The sequence below is a fragment of the Bombus impatiens genome, unplaced genomic scaffold (genome assembly GCF_000188095.3).
Source record: "Bombus impatiens unplaced genomic scaffold, BIMP_2.2 scf_0114, whole genome shotgun sequence".
Classification (NCBI taxonomy): domain Eukaryota; kingdom Metazoa; phylum Arthropoda; class Insecta; order Hymenoptera; family Apidae; genus Bombus; species Bombus impatiens.
In genome coordinates, this window is record NT_176533.1 from 1,185,365 (window position 1) to 1,209,682 (window position 24,318).

Genomic DNA, 24,318 nt, shown 5'->3' on the forward strand with positions numbered 1-24,318 from the left:
ATAGCGCCTTAATATAACGCGGTTAAAACGAAGTATATCAAAATATTGTAGCAGAAAATAACCTTAAGTATAACCCCACAATTATCATTTGATTATACGTATGGAATATTGCTAATTTATTATTGTACTTGAATTAAATACCTCAAATAATTATTAGAATTTTCAACAATGTTGGAACGTAAAGATCCAGAAGGAAATTTATATGTTTTTGTAAGTAATTTATTGTATATAACCTCACTTTTTTTTGTGTGGAACGTCACTGTTCTTTTATTTGTCTTTTTTTATGGAATAGAATGAAGAAGATTTACCATACGAAGAAGAAATTTTGAGAAATCCTTATTCCGTAAAACATTGGCAACGTTATATAGATCATTTAAAAAGTACAAAAAGCAGTAATTTAAACATTGTGTACGAACGAGCGTTAAAGGAACTTCCTGGAAGGTAGAGGACATGTCTTTTCTGCTTTTTTCTATCAAACAATTTTTTATAAAATAATCAAATTTTCGTTTTTGATTAGCTATAAGTTATGGTACAATTATCTTCGTCAACGTGTCAACCAATTGAAAGGGAGGTGCATAACAGATCCGCTTTATGAAGACGTAAATAATGCATTTGAGCGTGCTTTGGTTTTTATGCATAAAATGCCCCGAATTTGGATGGACTATTGCACATTGATGACAGAACAATGTTACATTACGCGTACTCGTCAAGTTTTTGATCGAGCACTTAGAGCTCTCCCTATCACGCAACATCATCGTATATGGCCATTGTATATTGAATTTTTAAAAAAGCATAATGTCTATGAAACTGCAGTTAGAGTTTTTAGAAGGTATCTTAAGGTAAGATAGAATATTTTTATTTATCTTCATGACCTATATTTAATAATGTGTTGTTTATTTTTAGCTAGCTCCAGAAGATACAGAAGAGTATATAGAATACCTGATATCAATCGGGAGGCTTGACGAAGCAGCTGTGAAACTTGCACAAATTGTTAATCAAGATGATTTTGTATCAAAGCATGGAAAATCTAATCATCAATTATGGAATGAATTGTGTGATTTAATATCAAAGAATCCTTCTAAAATAAAATCTCTTAATGTAGATGCAATTATTAGAGGTGGTTTAAGACGTTATACTGATCAGTTAGGCCCTCTTTGGAATTCTTTGGCAGATTATTATGTTCGTAGTGGTTTATTCGAAAGGGTATTTTAAATAATTTTTCGATTTTGTAAAAAATATAATTTATTTATGTTTTGTTACTGTATAATTTCAATACTTTTATTTTGTACAGGCGAGGGATATTTATGAAGAAGCAATACAAACAGTGACTACTGTTAGAGACTTTACTCAAGTGTTTGATGCTTATGCACAATTTGAAGAACTTAGTCTTAGCAAACGTATGGAAGAAGCTGCAAAAAATCCTACTGAAGATGGTACAGGACATATATATATATATATATATACACACATATATTTAACTATATAATCTTATTTAGTATATAATATTTACAATTTTTTATTGTCTACAATCGTATTCCCAGATGATATAGATCTAGAATTGAGATTAGCACGATTTGAACATTTAATGGAAAGGCGTTTATTACTTCTGAATTCTGTATTACTCAGACAAAATCCTCATAATGTACAAGAATGGCATAAAAGAGTTAGGCTTTATGAGGGACAACCACACGAGGTATTTTTATGAAACTTAGTAATAAAAAATTGTTTAACGACTTTTTTATTATTATAAGTTATAACTTCTCTTTTTAGATTATTAATACATATACAGAAGCTGTACAGACTGTACAACCACAATTGGCAGTAGGTAAATTGCATACTTTGTGGGTTGAATTTGGTAAATTTTATGAAGAAAATGGTCAAATAGCAGACGCTAGAGTAGTTTTCGAGAAAGCAACTCATGTTCCCTATACTAAAGTCGATGATCTTGCTTCTGTATGGTGTGAATGGGCAGAAATGGAAATTAGGCATGGGTATGGAATCCTATTGTTTTGTAAGATAGTAATTTAAATGTATCGTCATTCTGTAACTAACGTAATACTTAACGTAACTTAACGTAATAACTTCGTTCATACAGAAATTATAAAGAAGCGTTAAAACTTATGCATCGTGCTACTGCTATGCCATTCCGTAAGGTAGCTTACCATGACGAAACAGAAACAGTTCAAATGAGATTGTATAAATCTTTAAAAGTTTGGTCTATGTATGCCGATTTAGAAGAAAGTTTTGGGACTTTCAAGGTATATTTTGTAAATAACTTTATTTATAAAATTTTAAATTCTTGTACTTTTTCATTTGCAGACCTGCAAAGCTGTGTACGACAAAATTATAGATCTAAAAATCGCAACGCCGCAAATCATTATTAATTATGGACTCTTTCTCGAAGAAAATAGATATTTTGAAGAAGCTTTCAGAGTATATATTAAATTACATAGGAATACTATCTAATCTTAATAATCACCTTCCATAACATTTGATTATTATTTTTAGGCTTATGAAAAAGGTATTGCACTCTTCAAATGGCCTAACGTTTACGATATATGGAATACGTATCTTACAAAATTTTTAAAACGTTATGGTGGAACAAAGTTAGAACGAACGCGAGATTTATTTGAACAGTGTTTAGAATTTTGTCCACCAAAATATGCCAAAGGTATTTTTACATAATACATATTTAATATAATTATAAGTTCAACAAAAAATGATGTCGATATTAATTCTTATATTATTGTAGCCTTGTATTTACTGTATGCAAAATTAGAAGAGGAACATGGTTTGGCTAGGCATGCAATGTCTGTATATGAACGAGCAACTAACGCTGTTCTTCCTGAAGAAAAATTTGAGGTATGAAGCAATATTTTATAAAAATGTAACAAACATAAATTTAATAAAAATTCTGTATATGTATACATCTTACAGATGTTCAACATATATATTAAAAAAGCAGCAGACATATATGGTGTCCCAAAAACGAGGCAGATATATGAAAAAGCTATCGAAGTACTTAATGAAGATAATACGAGAGAAATGTGTTTACGGTTCGCAGAAATGGAAACGAAATTAGGAGAAGTTGATAGAGCTCGGGCAATATATGCGCACTGCAGTCAAATTTGCGATCCAAGGGTATGAAGTATTGTTTGAATCATTTAAAGGTAATATTAAAATTAATATTACATACATGTATATCTTTATACCTCGTTTAGGTGGCTTCAAATTTCTGGCAAATATGGAAAGAGTTTGAAGTGAGACATGGTAATGAAGACACTATGCGTGAAATGCTTCGAATTAAGCGTAGTGTACAAGCTATGTACAACACTCAAGTGAATATGATGTCTGCACAAATGTTAAATAATACATCAAACTCACCATCTGATATACCAGCAGATGCAATGCGTCTTTTGGATAGTAAAACACAGGGTATAGATCTTGTTATATCACAAAAGAAGTAATTGAAAAAATTAAATATATAGTTTTACTAAAGTAATAAATATAATATTGCAGATAATATTACCACATATAAGGACAGTATTAAATTTGTTCGTGGTGCAATAGAAAAAGATGGTAAAGCAGAATCTCAAGTAAACAATCCGGATGAAATAGATATTGATATTGATGACGTTGATGACGCTGAAGCGGATGTAGAGGAAGGTAATATAGAATATATAATAATACATCAAAATTTTTATTACATTTCATCGCATGTAATGTATTTATAAATTCCTTCAGAGAGAGTTTTAATGCCGACATACATATTTTATGTTTTATTTTCTTATTCATATCTTTATTTTTAGACATACCTGTTGAGAAACAAACTATTCCATCACAAGTATTTGGTAGTTTAAAGACAACTGATGGTGAAGATGATTAAGGCATGTATAAATTGTTGGAAAAAGATGTAAATAATAAAATTCACAATAAAATATAAGATTTGTAATTGGAATACATCGTTGATACAGCTAACAAAATATTACTTTCAGCGACAAAAATTAATTTTTCTATATAACTCTTTCACAGAAAACAAATCAGTATTTTAGATTATTCATCATAAAATGTTCTTACAATTTTTTAATAATATCATTTAAACTAATTTTTAGTAGATGATAATTCATGATAGGATCAAAGTCAAGGCTAACAAAATTAAATTATCTTTTATCGAACATAAAAGTGTATTATTTATTATCCTACAAAATATTAAATAACATATCTTGGTGGATTTATAAAATGGAGATCATTGTAGACTTCAGGCTCATCCATATCAGGATGGCTTTGTATATATTCTTTAGCAATACCTCCAAACACTATTAATTCACCACGACCAGCTACGAGTGAATAAAGAATTCTTTCATTAGGACCTGACTGATCACTGTGTTTTAAAGGAATCCACGAAGCACTACATTCATCGCATAAAACATTCGTAATGTCTAACACAAATATGGATAACGTATTTCTTGTTTTCTTTGCAGATTTTGATTGCGTTCTTCGATTTCTAATACTTTCTTCCATTCTACGAAGAGATTCTAATTGTCGTTGTCGATGACTGTTAATGTCATAACGCACTGGTTCGTTGCGAAAAGCGGTCATACTTAACATATTATCATAACATAAAGTTAAATTCTTCGTAAAATTAGGTAGATGATGCGAAGGACGTGGATTTTGTACAGATATTTCTGAGAAAGATCCATGTCGTCCATTAATGTTTACGTCTCTATCAATATGAGATACACTCCCTTGTCTAAAAATGAAATACAGTCCAATTATGGATATCAGTAACTTTATAATCAGTAATAATGATAAATTTATATGATCAAACCTTGCATGTAATGGAGATGAATTATTTATTCTTGATGAAGGTGCTGCTTGGCAAGTCACTTTCTTGAGCGATATACTCATATCGTTTGGCTTATTCTGACACTTATTTATACTAAGAACAATAACATGATTTCCTACCTATTAAATTAAAAAATAATTAAACGATACAAAACATCGTGAATTGTATGTTAATTAACAAAATATTACCTTACAAGCCTGGTGGCACCAAATACGTGTTGGAGCCCATTCAGTATTGTGCATGTTCACTTTTTTCCACGTCCATGCTGTACCTTCCATTTTCAATAACCAAGCATCATTCATAGCAACATTAGGTCCAGTGCAACCTCCTAATATTTTTGATATTTAGAAATTTATATTGATATATTTAAAAAAAATTACAAGAAACTCTTGCAATCAGAAGGATCTTTAATATCTATAGGATTTTCAACTTATTTTTGAAAACTTTACCTAATATAAGGAGATGTTTATCTCCAAGCTCAATCTGAGACTGACCATAACGTGGTTGTGGTTTCAAATTCGAAGTAGCTTGCTTATGCCAACTATAGGAATCCAAATTTAAACACCATACGTCATTGGATCTGTCTCAAAATAGTACTTTGTTGTTATTAAATCAAATTAATAATTACTAAACAACATGCAATAATTTTAGATGTTTTACCTATATCCATTACATATACCACCAAAAACAATCATACAATTTTTGTGAATTGATGCAGAATGTGCTGAAGTAGGTGGAGGTGTTTCCAAGGTGTTTATAGCAATCCATTTATTGGATTCTATAGAATACACATGTAATTCATTGAACAACCTTGATTGCTAGAAACATACATAACAATATTGAATATTTCTCATTTGACCGATTTAAATATTTCTACTCTGATTAGTGATAACTTTTATCTAATTGTACCTGGTGAACAGAATATAGCGCTGGGTGGGACCAGCCACCAAATAAAATGAAACTCTTTTTGTAATACAACATAGTAGCACAAGCTTTTGGAGATGGATAAGTTCCCATTGTAATTAATCTGACCCATTTCCTTGTATCCAAATCTAATCTCCATAAATCATTGAATGTTGTGCATGTAGCAGTACATCCACCAAAAACATACATAGAGTTTTCATATGTACAAGCAGAATGTGAATGTCTCTTTGCAATTGTAGGCATCCAGTGTTTAGATGGCCATGAACTCCAAAGCAATGATCCGTAAGTCACAGATTTATGAAAGTGTGTTTTATTGTGTTGTATTACATCTGCAACAAAAATATGGATTTTATTAATTTTTAGAAATATATCAACACTGATAAAAACTTACAGATATATTTATGATGGCTTATGAAAGTATTTGAACACTTACCATAGGGAAATTTTTATGTATGTGTTATATAAATATTAAACCAATTTCAAATATTATTATGATAAAACAAGATCATGATTATATTAGTAACATTTGAAACCAATCTGAAAATGGATATAGAAGTTACAAGACATTTACTGCAAACATCCATTTAATAAAAAATTAGCATGTAGCACAAATAACCATCTTAAACATATAATACATGTTAAAGATGGCCCTATTAAATATTTAGGTCTACTAATATAATTGACTGTTTAAATACTTTCGTAATCTCCACAAAACATATACTTGCATTAAATATCTTGTAGTTTCCATATACATTGAAAAATTTGTTTCAAATTTTAATATAATCTGCATACTGTGTCCCATTACAATGTTAATAGAATTTCGAAATGTGTCATATAAAACATATAATACAATACATTCATAAAAGATTTTTATAAGCATTTCCACACTTTCGTAAACCACTATATACAGAATAATCGTATTTTACATACTTTTGGTGGCACGAAACCATCTTTTGGACACAAGTTTACATTGTTGAAGATTCTTGTATGGTGGAATTAAACTTAAAATATATTCTAATACAACATCTGGCAAATCATCAATATTACACTCCATTTTGCGTTAAATGCTTCTTAAAAATGTTCTACCGACGAACTTCCTTTTATATTATGTCCAATTTGGGAAATTTCCCAGGCAAATGAAAGTTGTTACTATCTTAAAGATTCGAAAATCATGTTTCCTGTTACTTTTCGCTCATTCTGCAAACGTGAGAGATTCTCATCTGAAAATTAAGGGAATTTTGTATATGACCAATTTTACAATATCTCCACGTCATGGTAGATTATTCTATACATATTATGCATTTTACTTAATCTTTTCATTAAGTTACAAAATTATACAGGATAAATTACTACAATTTTCATAAATAAAAAAATAACCTAAAACTAAAAAGCATATGTGAAGCTGCGATATAATACTAGAGGCGGATCTTTACATGTTGACTATTATAGAGTTGATATTCATTTAACAGCAATTAAGGAATTTTTAAATCCCGTTAATTTCATTTCTTTTCTTCTTTATCAATTTGTTTTAATAATTATTTTCCTTATGTATCCATATTTGCGTACAAAACGATGTCTATAGAAAATCATAACTGGGGAAAAGAATTGTAGTTATAATTCTGAACAACTTCAGATTTTTGTTCGTTACTCTCGATTTCAAGAACGCTGTCTATGGAATAACCGATTTGGATTTATTTTAAAATAAATGTTTTTTATAATATACTTAGAGTGATAATGATTAAAGAATGATAAAGAAAATAAACTTATTTTACTTGAGGCCTTGATAAATTTTAAACTCTTTGTGAATCTTTTTAATGAATTTTTATATACGGAAGAATTATATTTACGTCTCTACAGTGTATCAGGCGCTTTGAATCTATCGACAGTTATCTTTAATAAGAATGATATTTATATTAATCTTATTGTTGGTTAGTTGCCAACAAGAAGGAAGCAATGCTGAAATAAATCCATCGGAAACAATAATTTGGGGTCCAGGATTGAGGCCAGATAAAGTGACAATGCGAGCAAGATATATTTTTCTACAGTTTATCGATCTACAAGGCAAAAAGTATGTTTTTCATTTCTATTACATATAGATACGTATATTAAAAAAAATTATATTATATATTATAGAAAATATCTAAATATGAATTCAACACTAAAGTTTAGTTATATTTTTTAAATATATATATCTCTTTTTTTTTCACTTACTGAAAAATTGCTTTAGTTTAACAGAATCACCTGGAAAAGATATAATAACTGTATCCATACAAGGGCAAACTTCAACAGGACACATGTGTCATATATGGACACAAATTCTAGACTGTAAAGACGGAAGTTTTATTGTTAGATATAAATTACATAATACGTGCTTCAATTTCAAATTAAAAATAAAAATGAAACATAATAATTTACCTATCCTGTTGGTGGAATCTAAAGGTATTATATTTGTTATCTACTGCATAAGTCTTTTTATTACCTCTTGTAAAATAATTATTTCTATAATATAAATAATTTGATAAAAATTTTTAGGACCTGTTTACGAAGAGGAATGTTACTGTCCAAATTCTTCTATTAATAGTTGGTTAGAAAATTTAGGATGTTCAAAAAGTTATAAACAAATGCAAGATGATCTTGCTCCTTTTCCAAATGTTGACTTTGACAAAATGCGTGAAAGTATTGTAAAAACATACGATCGGCCAGGAAGCGTTAGTCTATGTCACTATGTAATTCAGTCTAACAAAGTAAATACTATTGCAATCTGTAACTTTAAAATTCAGTTGAGACTATATATGAATTAAACTAGATGAAATAAGATTTTTAGGGAATGTCATGGCCGCTATGTAGGCTTTAAGATATTTATGGATTCTATCCTCCTATCTCTTACTCGCAAAGTTTTATTGCCAGATATTGAATTCTTTGTGAATTTGGGAGATTGGCCACTTGTTCCAAAAGAGGGCAAAAATTATCCTATCTTTTCTTGGTGTGGCTCTTTTGACACTAAAGATATTGTTATACCTACTTATGATATCACAGAATCATCATTAGAAGAAATGGGAAGGTAGTAATTTAATTGCATTTTTAACAATTATTTTAGATCATAATACATGGTATATTAAGCATTTTTCTATTTGCTAATACTATATGTAAAACAGGGTAATGTTAGATATGCTGTCTATACAAGGTAATACGGATACACCATGGAATGAAAAGATAGAAAAAGTATTTTGGCGTGGTCGAGATTCCAGTAGAGAACGACTCAATTTAATTGATATTTCCAGAAAATATCCTGATTTGTTTAATGTTGCAATTACAAATTTCTTTTTTTTTAAAGATGAAATGGATAAATATGGTCCAGAACAAAGCCATGTGTCTTTCTTTCATTTTTTCAAGGTAAGATCAACACAGCTATGAATTATGTAGTTTAAATGCAAATGTAAAAATAATTAAAAGGTAATAACATTGCAGTACAAATATCAGTTATGTATAGATGGTACAGTCGCAGCTTATCGACTTCCATATTTACTTGCTGGCGATGCCTTATTATTAAAACAAGAATCAAAGTATTATGAATTTTTTTACAATAATCTTGTAGCTGGAAAACATTATATATCTGTTAAAAGGGATCTGTCAGATCTTGTTGAAAAAATTATGTGGGCTAAAGAACATGACCAAAAAGTACTACAGATTGCCAAATCTGCTAGGCAATTTGCAAGGGATAATTTGTTACCAGATAATGTATTATGCTATCATGTAGTTTTGTTTCATGTAAGAAATTCCTGCAAAAATTATGCAGATTCAACTTCATTTATTTTTTACTTAAATATATATCATAGAATAACATGCTTTTTTTACACTTTAGGAATGGAGTAAACGCTTAAAGAGTAAAGTTAAAGTATTAGATAACATGGAAGAAGTGCTGCAACCCAAGCATTCTTGTAAATGTTACAACGCCGATGGAAAACTTAAAGAGGAGCTATAATGTTAATTAAATTATTAAGTAATACGATTACTCGATTTTGTATGCATAAATAACATGTAAACTTTTGTATGCTTCTTGTAAATGAGAATCGTTGTTTTACAGTGAATTATAAGATAAGGACAACGATAAATTTCAAAATACTCAAATTATTATAATGATAAAAAATCTCCACTTCTTTTATTTCCAAAATTTGAAAATATATCTTTTTACGAGGTTATTTTCTGGTTTTAATCATCCAAACATATATTTAGATAATATATTATATGAACAGAGAACAAAGAGAAATTTTGTACATAAAAATTTTGTAATATAAAATGACTAAAAAATTATCATACATAAGATTAACATAAGTAGTATTCACAAAAAAATATTGTACTCTTTGTTACCTAGATATATATATATCTATATATATATCTCTATATATCTATGTAAAAATTAAGAGAACTCCTCAAGGAAAAAATAAAAATCAATGTGTAAATTCATAAATCTTTTAATGACAATCAAGAAAATATAAAATTAGATAAGTAAATAAATTTATTCTAAAGCAAAATATATACTGAAAGCTGTAAATAGTTAGTACGTATTGTATCATGTGTCATATGTTATAACTTGGTGTGACAGATATGTTTATATTGTATTATGAACACCAAAATTCTTAAACTGCACACGCATAAGCATATATGTATTACAAAATTAAATAGCCACAAACGAAAGTAAAACTTTGATGTCACATTAAAAGATTTATAACAATATTTTAATGAATAAAATATTTGTTCAACGATGTTATTCTCGATAAAATGAAACTTTAAGATATAACTTTTGAAGATTTTTGTACACATTAGACCATGTATATAGTTTGCAATATCTACAAATCCTTTTTTGTAATGAAGTATATTTTGTAATGTTAAATTGGATATCTTATTTGAGGAAATTAAAATTATTCAAAAAGTTTTGATTTCTCATTACAATCGTAATAAAATTTTAGCAGCACCTTTCCTTAGTAATATATATTTTCTATTATTTGTTTCATTATATAACACTGGACGATATGCTATCAAGAATTAAATTAAAGTTTAATATGCCATTTGTTCTGAGTTTGTAGTTAAATCATTTTTATATTAGAATGAATATCGTACGAATTTACATTAATATATACTCTATTGTGGAGGTGGCTGATATCCATAACCACCATACTGATTTGGTGGAGGAGGTCCTTGAGGTCCAGGGGGAGGAGGCATGTGTCCACCAGGTGGACGCGGTGGATATTGAGGATATCCTTGTCCTGCTGGTGGTGGTGGATAACTCTGAGGAGGATATTGTGGATGTCCATAATGTTGACCACCTTGAGGTGGATGAGGAGTGTATACCTAGAATTTATTATTTATATTAAGTATAATTTATATTATATTAATAACGGTTTAAAATATGCTTCATATTTTTCAAACATCTGTACCTGTGGCTGTCCTCCTGGTGTCGGTGGTACATATGTCTGTGTAGTAGCTGGACCGTATCCAGGTTGTGGTTGTGGTCCCGGAGGTGGAGCAGGACCCTGTGGAGGTCCTGAAGGTGGTTGAAATCCACTTGGAGCAGGACTCTGAGACTGTTGCTGTTGAGGCTGTGGCGGTGTCTGAGATTGTTGTTGAGACTGTTGTGGTTGATGTGGAGATTGATGTGCAGAAGGTTGATGAGTTGATTGATGAGAAGGTTGATGAGGAGGTTGATGAGGAGCATGAGGAGGTTGATGTGGGGATTGATGCGGTGGTTGATGTGGCGGATGAGACGTTGGGTGAGGTGTTTGATGCACAGGATATCCGGATGGTGCAGGTCCCGGTGGGGCGTAGTTTCCACCTTGCGAAGTAGATGGTGGAGCGCTACTTGGTGGGTAAGTTTGAGTTGAAGCGGACGGTGTACTAGTTGGTTGGCTACTCTGAGCATAGGTATTTACTCCACTTGCAGAGGCAGTACTGAATGGTGGAGATGTAGAAGCTGGACCGTATTGCGTTGCACCAGGACCGGGACTTGGTTGATTACCATAATTCGGTTGAGGACCGGTATTTTGTTGAGATCCAGGTTGAGGAGGTTGAGCACTAGAAGTAGGGGGAGCCGGATAATTTTGAGGTGGAACGTTATTTGCATATGCTTGCGATGAAGGAGGAGGATAATTTCCGGGTTGACCAGCTCCGTACGCATTTTGAGGCGGAGCTTGAGATGGAGGTTGTTGGTAATTTGGTTGTGGGCTAGGACTACCATATTGACCAGGCTGTTGCTGTTGTCCGCTTGACGGGAAATTTTGTTGAGAAGGATTAGAAGGAGGATAGCCTTGTTGATTCGGTGGTGGTGGACCATATCCTGTAGGAGGCTGAGTTGTTCCTGGTGGTGGATATCCACCTGGTTGAGGACCGTAACTATTCACGGTAGTTGGAGGACCATAGTTCGGTTGCGTTGATGTGCTGTATCCTTGTTGTTGGGAAGTATTTGGTGGTCCATATTGATTTGGTTGACCTGGAGTATATGCAGATCCCTGTGGTCCTTGATAATTGGTACCTGGATTTTGATTGGCATATTGCGTAGGATAACTTTGTTGAGAAGGTTGTTGAGGGTAACCCTGAGGTCCTCTATATTGTTGTGGTCCAGGTGCAGCAGGTGGTCCTTTGAAATAATAGTATATTAGAGTAAAAAGATAACATTAATTTCTAAAAATTTTATATTATATTGAAACATAACATACTATTCATAGGTCCTTGTCCAGGCATAACAGGACCACGGTATCCACCTTGTGTCATTGGTTGTCCTTGGCTAAAGCTTGACATTGGTAATGTCGGTTGAGTATTTGGAGGCATATCACCTCCAGGTCCACTTGATCCTGTGGGAGCATTAGGAATGCCCTGTGGATTCATCATACCATGTTGGGGTCCATTAGGGATCCCTTGTGGAGGCTAATTATAGAAACAAAGATAACATTAATATATTTCTAACTTAGGTATTATACCTTAATATTTCTTTAATATTTAAAATATTCCTTACTGGTAGCAATGCTTGTATATTTTGATTTGCATCAGCAATGGATGCCAAATATACCAAATTGCGATGCAACATCTGCTGGTATCTAAAAAAAAATCATATTATAAATATACTAATATAACTTACATATACTTTAAAAACATTTATCACTTACTGTATACATTCTTGTGCTTTTCCTTTATTTTGATATTCTTGTATTGTTTGTATAAGTTGACTGTTTTCATCAAGCATCTATATCAACAAATTTATTCATATAAATGATTAATTCAATATTGTAAAATATCATAACATTATAGATTATAAAACCATGTAACAAAAAGAATGAAATTTCAAGAAAACTAGTAGAATACAATATTAGTGATAATATATGATATTCATCACCTTCTGTATTTGAGCAGGATTCGGTGGCGGCCTGCCGCGTTGAGCAAAAGTCACGGACATGCCTTCAGATAACTTATCGATAGTCAAAAAATCACGATTGGATGCAATTTATTTTCACTCCTATTCTTTTTCACTTAATTTTCCAGTCGTTAGTTCTCTTTTCTGTATTGCTTATATTCATTTGAAGCCTTAAAACCTTGCTACAGTATTGATAGCCCACATTGTTGCACTGTACTTTTAACTTTTAAAAAAGAGTTATTACCTTCAATGTAATTCTGCCTCGAAAAACTAATCAAAATGCATAATCTTATTTTGCCAAGATAGAATTTTACCGAAGAAAAATTTTAAATATAGCGAATCACTGCTAGCAATTGCTTTGCAAAATTCTAGTTTTACAAATAAGATATGGTGGCTGTCCATATCTAAAATAGAAAGCTTGGGAGTAAAGCGACCGTGTGGCAAACACGCAAACTATCGTGACAAAATATACCGTAGGAATGCGATAGTAAAAACTTAAAATCCGTTACTTACTAGAATGTATTAGTGAAAACCTGCATGCATTTATTTAAAAAGTAGATTTTAATGTATACATTGGAAACAGTTTTTATACTCCTGTATATTAATCAATAGTAGAAATATCCAGAAACTTATGAGGAAATTAGTTGAAGGTTTTATTTTTATTTAAATGATAAAAATTCATATCTTTATTATTGTATGCGTAAGTTAACAAGTTTTAGACTCACATTTCGCTTCATCCCTTTCGTGAAACATATAAGTGAAACTTTTATTTCACAAATTATATTAAATAAAACTAGGTAGAATATGCAGATTATCTCATGTAACGTAGTACATACTACTAGTTAGAGGGTGATTTTGATGACTTTAATTGATAAAAATAATTGTTACCGCCTATAATGAGAAATTTTTAAACAGATTATTAATAATATGTTTATGGAAATTACTATATTTATATCTGTATACAAAGAAATATTATCAATTTATTATTTGTATATCTGCCGAATGCAATTTGAAATATCTTTTATCCTCTATGATATAAATGTTATATATTTTTATGTATAATTTCATAAAAATTTACTAAAAGCATCTTACAAAATGGTATCATGCCTTTCCTATTTACCGGCATAATTTCGACCATTCACTTAACGTAAAAGTATCATATAACTGTATCATATTGCGAAAAACATAACCTCAAATCAGTGAGGATAAATTTATCTCATTTCGCAATATCGAGAAAAAAATTACTGATTTTGCTCGTAAAGACATTATATAAAATGACTACAGCAAAAGTAAATAATAAAAATAATTGAAAAATAAATATTATACAATTATAGTAATAAGTATTTTTTATAATTTTAGATCGAATTTGCGGTGGAAATGACTTGTCGAAAATGCGTTGATTCGGTACGGAACACTTTAATTGGCGTAAATGGAATTAAAAATATTGATATATCATTAGAAAAAGGAAGTGTTATAGTTGAAACAAATTTACCATATTCTATAATTCAAGAAAAAATTGAACAGACTGGGAGAAAAGTTGTTTTAAAGGGATATGGAGGTAATAATATAGTAATATAATGTATTATATTATTATAATATTTCTAAAAAATGAAATTGAGCAATATTTTACATTACAGATAGTTCTAGTGCAGTTGCGATGTTAGGAGGGAATTCAGGATATACCGTAGATAATAAAATAATGGGTGTAATAAGATTTGCAGAAACTCCTGATGGATGTCTTATAGATGGAACAGTTGATGGTTTAGCACCTGGTAAACATGGCATGCACATTCATGAATGTGGTGATATCTCTCAAGGATGTGATAGGTGGGCATTTAAAGTTTTTATTTTTTGTTTTCCATCTTTTCTATTTTTATTTGAGATATTTTATGACACATTTTTAGTGTTGGAGAACATTTCAACCCAAATAATACATTACATGGTGGACCTGAAGATGATGCATTTAGACGGGTAAATATTGCGATTTGTGTTCATATTGTAAGGAAATCTCTATGGTTAATAGTTAGTATCTTGAAATAAAAAAATTTTTACTATACAGCATGTTGGAGATTTGGGAAATATAATGGTCAATGATTCTGGTAGAGCTACTTTTAGAATAATAGATAAACTTGTAAAAATACCTGATGTTATTGGAAGATCCTTAATTATAACAGAAAAACCAGATGATTTAGGAAGAGGTGCTGATCCAGAATCTAAAATACATGGAAATAGTGGAAATAAGTAAATACTACAGTGACATTATTATGATGCATATAACGATTTGTTATATTTAACATTCATGTATGTTTTAGACTGGCCTGTGGTATAATTGCTCGTTCATCTGGCTTATTTCAAAATACAAAAAAGATCTGTGCTTGTGATGGACTTACATTATGGGATGAAAGGGATAAGGCACTTAAAGCTAAACATGATTTTTCTGGAGCAAGTAACAATTGTATAGTATTTTAAATTTTTTAGTATCTTTTTAGTAATTATATAGTACAATATTAAACGTTAAAATATAATCATATTTATAGATCTCAAGTATATCTTCACATAATACATTTTCTGCACATGTATATATTCCATATATACTTAATATTTATTTAAAATAATAATAAATTCGACTTGTTTGTAGATAATTCTTATAAAGTAATTTTTAATTTTGCCTTTAATCTGCTTATATATGTATTTAATTATTTAAATAACAACTTTTAATATAAGCTTTTGTTTTTTCGTCTTTTTCAGCAAAATTATAAATAATATATAAAGAGGCTACAAATTGGGTTTTGCAAACTGAATCATTCCAGTAAAGCATTTCTAAGTGCATGATATAAAAAGCACAAATTGCATTATATCTTTCGTAATACGTAGATTTAGTATAGTTTCCAACATAAATATTTTGTATAAGATAAATTATTACATTTTGAGTGTTAGAATATAAAATAAAGAGAGTAGTAATGTAATAAAATTAGAATTTGTATCTGTTATAAATAATAAAATATTATATAAATATTCTCACCTTAATAACCTTATTTTTTCACAAACATTATACATGTTTCATTATAAAATGTAATATAAATTGTATAACCTTTTTGTAAGCTATTATAAGCCAATTATAAGTCACAAAGCAGCATTGATTTCTTGAAGAGAAATGTACAAACCTAACTTCATTCATATATATGTGATAAAAATTGAAAACTGAAGATAGGAATAAAAATGGTATTTCTTCGTTACATTTTCATCGGAATTGTGTAATATAAAACTGTTCGTGCGGAAGACACGTGTTCTTTTCACATAACCTATATTGCTAGTATGTACATAAAGATAAAATCATACAGTATGCAGAGAATGACTTTTAATATACAGTATGTTTAATTTGTGACATTGAACTTACAAAAAAGTGTAGAGAAAAAAATTCATAATGGGAATTCCTGGATTAACTACTTATATAAACAATCGTTCTGACCGTTATCTGGAGTATTATGAATTGCACAATACATATTTGGTAATTGATGGAAACAGTGTTTGTTGCTCAATATATAATTTGTATGCAAAATGTAATTGTGCATTTGGTGGTGATTATGATAATTATGCGCAGTGTGTGTCAGACTTCTTTAATGATTTATTAAGATGTAAAGTAACACCTCTGGTTTTATTTGATGGTGGTAGTGAAAATAAAAAATTTAGAACTATTATAAAAAGAACTAAACAGAAAATCCGTGCTGCATGGTCATTTTCTCCACTCAATCAAAGGAACATGAAATTTTTTCCTTTAATGTTACAAGAAGTTTTTATAGATGTAATGAGAGAAAAGAATATTAGACACGTGCAATGTCTATTCGAAGCTGACAATGACATAGCATCAATAGCAAGGATCTTGAATTGTCCAGTACTTAGCTATGACTCTGACTTTTATATATATGGAACATTATATATACCATTTGATACATTAGATACTTATGTAGTTAAAAATCCAAATGGAAATGGTTACATGAAATGCTGTAAAATTTATAAAGTTGAGAACTTGCTTAAATCTTTTAAAGGACTACATCAATCAATGTTGCCACTGGCTGCAATATTACTAGGTAATGATTATGTAAAACGTAATACGTTCAAGAACTTTTTTCGCCACTTGAAGCTAAGAGGAGCATCAAGAAAAAAGCATAATCATCGACAATGTTGTATAGAAACAACTTTGAGGTGGCTGAGCAATTACACTTTGGACAAAGCTATCATTGAAGTTTTAAGTAGATTAATTAAGCCTGTCCGACAAAAAATATTAGACTTAATAGAGATCAATATAAATAGCTACACAAATGCATCTGCTGAGATGCTTTTACCTCTAGGTTTTTCAAAAGATTATGTTGTTCATGTAAATACATATCATTTGAATAGAAGTTTTAAATTTGATGGAGATATCAGTTCATTGACATACATAGAAGAAGTTTATAAAGAAGGAAATAATGAATCAAGCGAAGAAGAAGATGAAGATGATGAAATTGAAATAGCAAATATATGTAGTAAGACTGAACTAGTGCCTCAAAATGTAGTTAGTAAATTGCCTATGTGGTTTGTAAACGAATTTCTTATGGGCAGATATCCAAAATATTTTATGGATTTAATAGTTCGATATATATATGTTTGTCCTGTACAGGTGGAAGATTATCGTTATCCTTCTAGTATCATAGTAAGCTTAAAAATTATTAGTGTTATATTTGGGATTTTAAAATCAGCAATAATTAGTAGAATATGTTATATGAAATATATGGTGAGAACACAAAATAAAAAGATTATATGCTGTAAGTTACAAAGTACAGAGACTATGAATAATTTTAGACTACCTTCTTTATTCAATCTTAGAGATATCCCATCACTTACTCAAAGAGAGATTTTAAACAATACTTTAGGAATTACAGATATGGATTGTATAAATGAACTTCCACCAGAATGGATGTTGTATATTGGATGTATTAAATATTGGATACATCAAGAAGAATGTTCTTTATCTCATGAATGTTATTTATATTCCATATTTATTTGTATGTTATTTAACATAGTTGATTCCAAAATTGGAAGATACAGAAGCATGCATACTTTTCAGAAAAGATATTGTCAATTAATTGAAACTGTGAAGCAACAGAGGAAAAAGAATAATTGTGATTCATGTTATACAATGAATCAATTATGTGGTAATCAATACAATGGTACAATCATAGAAGCCTATAATGAAATTGACTATAATGACTGTGTATTAGCAGCACCATTCTTTATCTCTTATTTTAATATGAATAAAGAATTATATAAGAATCCAAAAAAATTTGATAGATTTACTGTACATGTATTTGCAGAGTTTCAAAGTTGTCTGAGACATGCTATGAATCTGAATGCACTTCTGGGATATCCTTATCCACAGACCAAAGTTGCAAATTTATTTAATGGTACTTTATTGTATAATCTGAGTAATAATTTTAAAACACGCTATGATATTGAAGAATACATAAATATTGTTCTTCAAATGTCTCCAAGTCTCTTAAGATTATTCAATACATTTTTATTAAAAGTCAAATCAATGTTTCCATTTAAGTTTCAGAATGGAACTAATCTTCGTAAAAAACATAGAACAAAACCTAAACATCCAAAGATTAAAAAAAGTATTTCATCTGAAATTGATTCTGAATATTTTAGTGCAGATGATGATTTAAATGAAGCATGTTATGATCCAAGTAATCGCTTTTCTATACTCAACCATGTATAATGCATATTTTCATTCAATATTACAGTAGAATTCCATTTATATACCAGGGGATGAATAGTATTTTTTTTGTTTTGTTCATACAATGTCCAATGTTTGTCTAATCAGGTATTCAATAAAGTTTCATTGAAGTAAATGTAGTTGATATAAACGGAATTCTCTGTGATTAATTCTGTACTGTATCACATGTAGTGTATGTAATGTTTTTATACTATGTACTAATGTATGTATATATTTGATCTTTACAAGTATATTTTGATATGTATTTAGAATTTAAGTCTTAATTGAATTAATATTTTTCATAGAATAAATTATTATATCTTCAATATACATAAAAATAAAGAGGATGGTAATGTAATACAACTATAATTTGTATTTGTTATTAATAATTATATGAGATTCATTTCTTCATCTCATTTTATCCTTTATTTTGTAACTTACAGGTTACATGGGACAATTGTAAAGGGTATAATTTATAAGAAATAGGAATCAAATTTTATCATACAAGGCTTTGTTTTTAAAAAAATTGATTTTGAATATTATTTCTCTAATAAATACTGTATTTTCGACCAATCGCGTGGAGACGCAATCGCGAGGAAAGACGTCAACGGGAGTCGTAAATTCCCGTTACGATTATAGTAATCGACATCATAATTGATCGATCCCCTGATTTCGGTTAAGATAATAGGGGTGATTCAGTTAGTATAACAATGTGATTCACAGAATTATAAGCTATATATTTCCAACATTTAAGTTACACTGTTGAGTAGGTATAAATCGTAGATAACAACTTGTCGCACGGAGGTAAGATAGATATGCACACCAGAGCAAGACTCTTATAATTGAATTTAGTATGTTAGTAGACGTAGCACTAAAGGATGCTTAATAGAGGAGGTGAATGTTCGAAATTCCTGAGAACCGACTTAGATAATTGATGTGAGTTATACTCCTCTAGCGTTGTGCTTAGACTTAGACGTTAAGCGTTAGATTTTGTACTTAGTTGTTGACTTTTCTAGCAGTGTAGAAGAAGTAAGTTGGGTGACGATGCTATGTCGGAGGAAAGCTAGCGATGGGTGTGTCTAGCGCACAGGACCATCGGATTTGTTGACATTTTTGGTCAGGAAAGTGAGGGCAGCATACATTGCTTCTGATTGGATAAACGAAGATTGGTGGACTAGGAAGAGTCTTAGCCGCCCTCGATAGAAAGTTGAAGTACGGAAGCATCGTACGTGAGAAAAACTAACTTTCCCTCGTCAATCCGTAGAAAATGATTCGGAAAAAAGATATTTGTTGGGTTTGAAGGGCCTTAGCTAGCAAATTAGTGGGATTTATGATGAGTCCTTAAGACTATTGAGGGTACGCAGCAAGGATGAGTGGACATCTGGTTCCCGTCTGGCCCGCGGCGTATGGCCTGGTCTAGGTAGAGGGTCGCCCGATGTAACATATTTTATAAAATGCAATGTTTCAGGAGAAGTTGTCCTCCCACCGTTGAGAGGGTACCGATCAAAATTTCTGTAAAGGTAGAATTAATTGGAGCTGCCGTCCAACTCTTTGTTGATTGTTGATTGTCCGTATTCTGCTGGATCGCGTTGGCTCGATAGTTGGACGAGCTGTGTGGCACCTCGATCCACGATTGTGATTGTCTGGATGAGGCCGTTGTCGCCAGGGTGAAGTTGATGATACAGCCGAAAGGCAGGTGCGTTGAGGATATGTTGTCCTTCCTGTATTCTGGATCGCCGTGGTCCTCGGCATTACCTAGATATTTTCCGTTGAAGTTCACGAACCAGGAAGTGTCGTGAAACATCTCGGTCCATGAAGTATCGTGGAAATCCTCGTCTCAGGAGGTGTCGTTGTGCATCTCGCCGATTTCATAAAGGCACGTGAAATCCGTATGTGGTTGCGCAATGAAGACGTGAAGGAGGTCTATGGTTGATTGGGGGACAGGGCTCTCCCCGCTGACCCATTCGTATCTCGCCTTCTTGATGATGCTTGGTGGTTGGACCGGCGTGGTCCAATTATCCGCTAAAGACAAAATCGGAGACATCTTACCTTCCGTTTGGTTAGGTTCGGATCTGGAATGGGAAGATTTTGCATCTCGGTCCAAGATGCTCGTCTCCGCATGAGTTGTTGCTGTCCGTAGATGCCATAGCTGCCAGGGAAAATTGATGGCCAGGCCTAAGGATTGTTGCGTCGAAAGCATGTTGTCTACCTCGTAGTTTGGATCATCGTCGTCCTCTGTTTTTCTGAGACATTTCCAGTTGATATTCACGATCCAAGAATTGTCGTGGATCACCTTGGTCCTGGAAGTGTCGTAGGATATCTCGTCCCATGAAGTATCAGGTAACGCCTCGATCCAGGAGGTACCGTTGAAAAGAACTCTGGTGGTGCTTGTTATAGATTCGTCAAGCACGACGCGGAGTTTTAGAGCTGATTGGGAGACTGAGCTCCCCCCGATGATGTGTACGAATTGAGTTATTTTGTTGGTGCTTTTGCTTCCACGCTCAATCAGCGTAACGTTGCACCTTGTACTGCCGTCGGAGTCCTCCGTCGCAATTCTCTTGTAAGCTTCCAGTGGGGCATGACCGTCCCCGATGCGTTTCATTAATCGTTTGTCAACGGCAAGATATGCGTCTGAGGTTTCTGGATGATCACTCTCTTCCTCGTCAAGAACCTCTAATTCCTCTTGAACAGAGTTTGTTCTGTTCCACGTGTCGTCGACTGTTTCGTGGCAAGACATTGGGAGAGTTCCGCTTTCCTTGTATTGTGTTTCGGAAACACCGGACCCTTGAAAGTATTGCGCCTTCTCTTGACCTTCTCGTTCTCGTTTCGACTGTTGATATTGATCTACCATGCTCTCCAGGAAGTTGATGGTGATCAAAGACTTGTCCGATATAGCGCTCTGTGGCCTTTGTGGACAAGTGTTGAGATCCAATGGGCTGTTCTGAAAACCATCGAAATTAATTAAATGATCCACCTTGTAGGCTGCAATGAAATCAACGAGTATAGTGTTTTGTTTCAGGCCACTCGTCGGTGTGGCCCATTTCGGCGATAGTGTAGTAGGAGACGGCATGTCGTCTGGTAAGGTTTCATCCTTCTGTTGATCCAGAGAATCAAGCGAGCGATTGTCTGATTCAAGGCGTTTGATGGCGTTGAATCAGATTGTTGCGATGCTGATGATGTGAACGAGCTTGTTTTATTAGATAGTTATTCGGTTTTTCCTAATAGGTGCGTACCCGCTTTCTCCGTGTTTTTAAGTGCACCTGATAAACCCAAGGACCTCTCTAAAAAATCAGATGTGCGTCGAAAATACTTTTAGGCTTAAGAAATTCTTCAGGACAAACGGATTGACTGAAGACACATGTTGACACAATATAGTGAAAAGTGAAAAGTTATGGTGGGTTCTTAGGTTTATTGAGAGTCGGAATGACGTTACGCAGGCCGTTGGCTATCTGGTCGCGAAGGCTGGAGTGCAGATGTTTTAGGCGACGTAACATCCTCCCCCCGTTGAGAGGGCACCGATCAAATTCTGGCTGTGGAGTCAGGTGCGTCGTTTGTGAATTTCCTTCGCTCCGTGTGGGTGTTCGGACTCGTCTGGATCTGGTTGAATGGGTAAGGGGACCAGTCTTTTGACACCACGGTTCAGGATACTTGTTGCCGTCTGCACGGTAGCGGTCCGTATGATTCCATCGACTCCTGGATGGACCTTGATTACGCGGCCCAAAGGCCATTGCATAGATGGTACGTTATCCTCTCTGAGGATTACTACGGTGCCTTCACGAATGTCATGTTTGCCCTTATTCCATTTGTTGCGGCGGGTCAGCTCGTTGAGGTACTCTCGATACCACCTGCTCCAGAAGTGCTGTTTAATCTGGTGAATACGCTGCTAACTTGATAACCGGCCTGATGGAACTGTCCTAAAATCACGCTCCCGTAAACTTTTTAGTGTGTCACCGATTAGAAAATGACCGGGGGTGAGGACAAGGGGATCTTTCGGATCGGATGATATGGGAGTCAGTGGGCGTGAATTAAGAATGGCTTCAATTTCAATCACAACTCACATCAACTATCTAAGTCGGTTCTCGGTATTGTCAAACATTGACCTCCTCTATTAAGCATCCTTTAGTGCTACGTCTACTAACATACTAAATTCAATTATAAGAGCCTTGCTCTGCGACAAGTTGTTATCTACGATTTATACCTACTCAACAGTGTAACTTAAATGTTGGAAATATATAGCTTATAATTCTGTGAATCACATTGTTATACTAACTGAATCACCCCTATTATCTTAACCGAAATCAGGGGATCGATCGTTGTGTCGATTATCATAATCGTAACGGGAATTTACGACTCCCATTGACATCTCTCCTCGCGATTGTGTCACGATCGGTATACTTCAAATCCGACGGACTGACGATGGAGATAAAGATGTGGCGGCACTCGGCGACGATGTACATCGCTGAAGTGCCTAATGAACCATCAACATCCCAACGGTCCTTCCACCGAAGGTGTTAGAACAAAGAGCAAATGCATGGCCTAGCAAATGCATGGACGGTGGGGATGTTAAGGGATGACAAAAGGAAGTAATCGGATCCGATCGAAAGTAAAATCATAAGAGTCAGTCTTAGAAAGTCACGCCTAGAGTTCGGAAGTGGATTGTAAAGTGGATTGTTGTTAGAAAAAAAATAAAGTTTTCTTTTTTTTATTTTTCACTTCAAATTTCTTTTTTTTATTTTGTTATTGTTTCGACCGTTCGCGGAGAGACGCGATCGCGAGATAGCACGTCAACGAGAGTTGTAAGTTCCCGTTACGATTAAATAATCGACGCCACGAACTGATCGATCCCCTTATTTCGATTATGATAATAAGGGTAGTTTAATGAAATTCCACAGAATTAACACAAATAAATTAATGTTTATTTCAACAACTTATTAACTAGAAAGATATAAATGGAACAAAAATAATGTAACTGCGTTTTGGTTGATAAGTAATGCGCGTGTAACTGCGTTTTGGTTGATACGCAATGCGCGAAATATGAGATGTGTTGAAGGTTCAACTTCTCGAAAAGTTCTGAACGCCTTCCGATTTTTTTCGACGTTTTTAAGTCGACAATAGTTAAGAATATGATCTATGGTAATCCGCATGACGTAATAGTTATTTTACGTGACAATTGCGTCTCCCCACGATTGGTCGAGAATACAATACATACTTAACTATATCTCGACCTGTTGAATGGACTTTATCTATGACTAATGTTTCTAAGTATTTATATCTGTGTAACAGATATAAAATTCAGTAACAGCAGGCTGAACATTATTGTTATTATTTCAGAAGTTACTTGGAATATTTCACATTCTATTTTTTGTTGTGCCATGATGTATTAATTTTTAT

At 32.5% G+C, this 24,318-nt stretch overlaps 6 protein-coding genes and 1 long non-coding RNA gene across 10 annotated transcripts; 4 read left to right on the forward strand and 3 right to left on the reverse strand.

Moving 5' to 3' along the window:
* Window positions 1-168: 168 nt before the first annotated feature.
* Window positions 169-3,958, forward strand: LOC100741128 (pre-mRNA-splicing factor syf1 homolog). Its single transcript, XM_033318794.1, has 15 exons — window positions 169-210; window positions 293-441; window positions 518-839; window positions 904-1,203; window positions 1,292-1,433; window positions 1,542-1,693; window positions 1,771-1,991; window positions 2,096-2,258; window positions 2,320-2,433; window positions 2,509-2,671; window positions 2,753-2,862; window positions 2,938-3,141; window positions 3,222-3,435; window positions 3,520-3,666; window positions 3,810-3,958. The coding sequence occupies exons 1-15, from the start codon at window positions 169-171 to the stop codon at window positions 3,884-3,886; spliced, it is 2,520 nt and encodes an 839-aa protein (XP_033174685.1). The 3' UTR covers window positions 3,887-3,958.
* A 197-nt stretch (window positions 3,959-4,155) lies between these two features.
* Window positions 4,156-6,957, reverse strand: LOC100741248 (F-box only protein 42). 2 transcript variants are annotated; one of them, XM_033318795.1, is made up of 7 exons: window positions 6,701-6,957; window positions 5,756-6,099; window positions 5,507-5,664; window positions 5,296-5,426; window positions 5,035-5,174; window positions 4,829-4,965; window positions 4,156-4,750 (listed from the first exon to the last, which is right to left on the reverse strand). In XM_033318795.1, exons 1-7 carry the CDS (start codon window positions 6,822-6,824, stop codon window positions 4,210-4,212), a joined length of 1,575 nt encoding a protein of 524 aa, XP_033174686.1. In that variant the 5' UTR covers window positions 6,825-6,957; the 3' UTR covers window positions 4,156-4,209. The 2 variants fall into 2 exon arrangements, with proteins under 2 accessions (XP_033174686.1, XP_033174687.1); XM_033318796.1 differs by lacking the exon at window positions 6,701-6,957 and adding an exon at window positions 6,204-6,222.
* On the forward strand, window positions 6,821-9,969 carry LOC100741491 (protein O-glucosyltransferase 2). Of its 2 annotated transcripts, none has more exons than XM_024364966.2 (8): window positions 6,821-7,045; window positions 7,715-7,838; window positions 7,998-8,209; window positions 8,303-8,514; window positions 8,587-8,831; window positions 8,926-9,163; window positions 9,239-9,538; window positions 9,633-9,969. In XM_024364966.2, exons 1-8 carry the CDS (start codon window positions 6,835-6,837, stop codon window positions 9,750-9,752), a joined length of 1,662 nt encoding a protein of 553 aa, XP_024220734.2. In that variant the 5' UTR covers window positions 6,821-6,834; the 3' UTR covers window positions 9,753-9,969. The 2 variants fall into 2 exon arrangements, with proteins under 2 accessions (XP_024220734.2, XP_024220735.2); XM_024364967.2 differs by having other exon boundaries at window positions 9,251-9,538.
* A 304-nt stretch (window positions 9,970-10,273) lies between these two features.
* On the reverse strand, window positions 10,274-13,635 carry LOC100741611 (basic salivary proline-rich protein 2). The gene is made up of 6 exons (XM_003486445.4): window positions 13,155-13,635; window positions 12,928-13,004; window positions 12,777-12,858; window positions 12,481-12,688; window positions 11,206-12,401; window positions 10,274-11,119 (listed from the first exon to the last, which is right to left on the reverse strand). The coding sequence occupies exons 1-6, from the start codon at window positions 13,212-13,214 to the stop codon at window positions 10,910-10,912; spliced, it is 1,833 nt and encodes a 610-aa protein (XP_003486493.1). The 5' UTR covers window positions 13,215-13,635; the 3' UTR covers window positions 10,274-10,909.
* A 607-nt stretch (window positions 13,636-14,242) lies between these two features.
* Window positions 14,243-16,006, forward strand: LOC100748282 (copper chaperone for superoxide dismutase). 2 transcript variants are annotated; one of them, XM_012380945.3, is made up of 7 exons: window positions 14,243-14,461; window positions 14,532-14,730; window positions 14,810-14,999; window positions 15,077-15,143; window positions 15,232-15,413; window positions 15,485-15,627; window positions 15,921-16,006. In XM_012380945.3, exons 1-7 carry the CDS (start codon window positions 14,447-14,449, stop codon window positions 15,929-15,931), a joined length of 807 nt encoding a protein of 268 aa, XP_012236368.1. In that variant the 5' UTR covers window positions 14,243-14,446; the 3' UTR covers window positions 15,932-16,006. The 2 variants fall into 2 exon arrangements, with proteins under 2 accessions (XP_012236368.1, XP_024220736.1); XM_024364968.2 differs by having other exon boundaries at window positions 14,447-14,461; window positions 15,485-15,618.
* Window positions 16,007-16,245: 239 nt separating this feature from the next.
* On the forward strand, window positions 16,246-19,296 carry LOC100741729 (protein asteroid-like). The gene is made up of 2 exons (XM_012380958.3): window positions 16,246-17,260; window positions 17,522-19,296. The coding sequence occupies exons 1-2, from the start codon at window positions 16,597-16,599 to the stop codon at window positions 18,928-18,930; spliced, it is 2,073 nt and encodes a 690-aa protein (XP_012236381.1). The 5' UTR covers window positions 16,246-16,596; the 3' UTR covers window positions 18,931-19,296.
* Window positions 19,297-24,281, reverse strand: LOC112212157. The gene is made up of 2 exons (XR_002945951.2): window positions 24,133-24,281; window positions 19,297-19,484 (listed from the first exon to the last, which is right to left on the reverse strand). It is a non-coding gene; the product is annotated as an uncharacterized LOC112212157 (long non-coding RNA).
* Between the last annotated feature and the right edge of the window lie 37 nt (window positions 24,282-24,318).

Coding starts and splice junctions, on each gene's coding strand:
- LOC100741611 (XM_003486445.4), bottom strand. CDS start 13,214: ATGTCCGTGACTTTTGCTCAACGCGGCAGGCCGCCACCGAATCCTGCT. Junction 12,689..12,776: donor ATATACAAGCATTGCTACCA/GTAAGGAATATT, acceptor TTCTATAATTAG/CCTCCACAAGGGATCCCTAA. Junction 12,402..12,480: donor TGGACAAGGACCTATGAATA/GTATGTTATGTT, acceptor ATTATTTCAAAG/GACCACCTGCTGCACCTGGA.
- LOC100741128 (XM_033318794.1), top strand. CDS start 169: ATGTTGGAACGTAAAGATCCAGAAGGAAATTTATATGTTTTT. Junction 2,259..2,319: donor AAAGTTTTGGGACTTTCAAG/GTATATTTTGTA, acceptor TTTCATTTGCAG/ACCTGCAAAGCTGTGTACGA. Junction 3,667..3,809: donor TGAAGCGGATGTAGAGGAAG/GTAATATAGAAT, acceptor CTTTATTTTTAG/ACATACCTGTTGAGAAACAA.
- LOC100741491 (XM_024364966.2), top strand. CDS start 6,835: ATGCTTCTTAAAAATGTTCTACCGACGAACTTCCTTTTATATTATGTC. Junction 7,046..7,714: donor TACAATATCTCCACGTCATG/GTAGATTATTCT, acceptor GTTGCCAACAAG/AAGGAAGCAATGCTGAAATA. Junction 9,539..9,632: donor ATCATGTAGTTTTGTTTCAT/GTAAGAAATTCC, acceptor TTTACACTTTAG/GAATGGAGTAAACGCTTAAA.
- LOC100748282 (XM_012380945.3), top strand. Junction 15,000..15,076: donor ATCTCTCAAGGATGTGATAG/GTGGGCATTTAA, acceptor ACACATTTTTAG/TGTTGGAGAACATTTCAACC. Junction 15,414..15,484: donor CATGGAAATAGTGGAAATAA/GTAAATACTACA, acceptor TGTATGTTTTAG/ACTGGCCTGTGGTATAATTG.
- LOC100741729 (XM_012380958.3), top strand. CDS start 16,597: ATGGGAATTCCTGGATTAACTACTTATATAAACAATCGTTCTGACCGT. Junction 17,261..17,521: donor ACTGGCTGCAATATTACTAG/GTAATGATTATG, acceptor TTTTACCTCTAG/GTTTTTCAAAAGATTATGTT.
- LOC100741248 (XM_033318795.1), bottom strand. CDS start 6,824: ATGGAGTGTAATATTGATGATTTGCCAGATGTTGTATTAGAATATATT. Junction 5,665..5,755: donor CGCTATATTCTGTTCACCAG/GTACAATTAGAT, acceptor GTATGTTTCTAG/CAATCAAGGTTGTTCAATGA. Junction 4,966..5,034: donor GGTGCCACCAGGCTTGTAAG/GTAATATTTTGT, acceptor TTAATTTAATAG/GTAGGAAATCATGTTATTGT.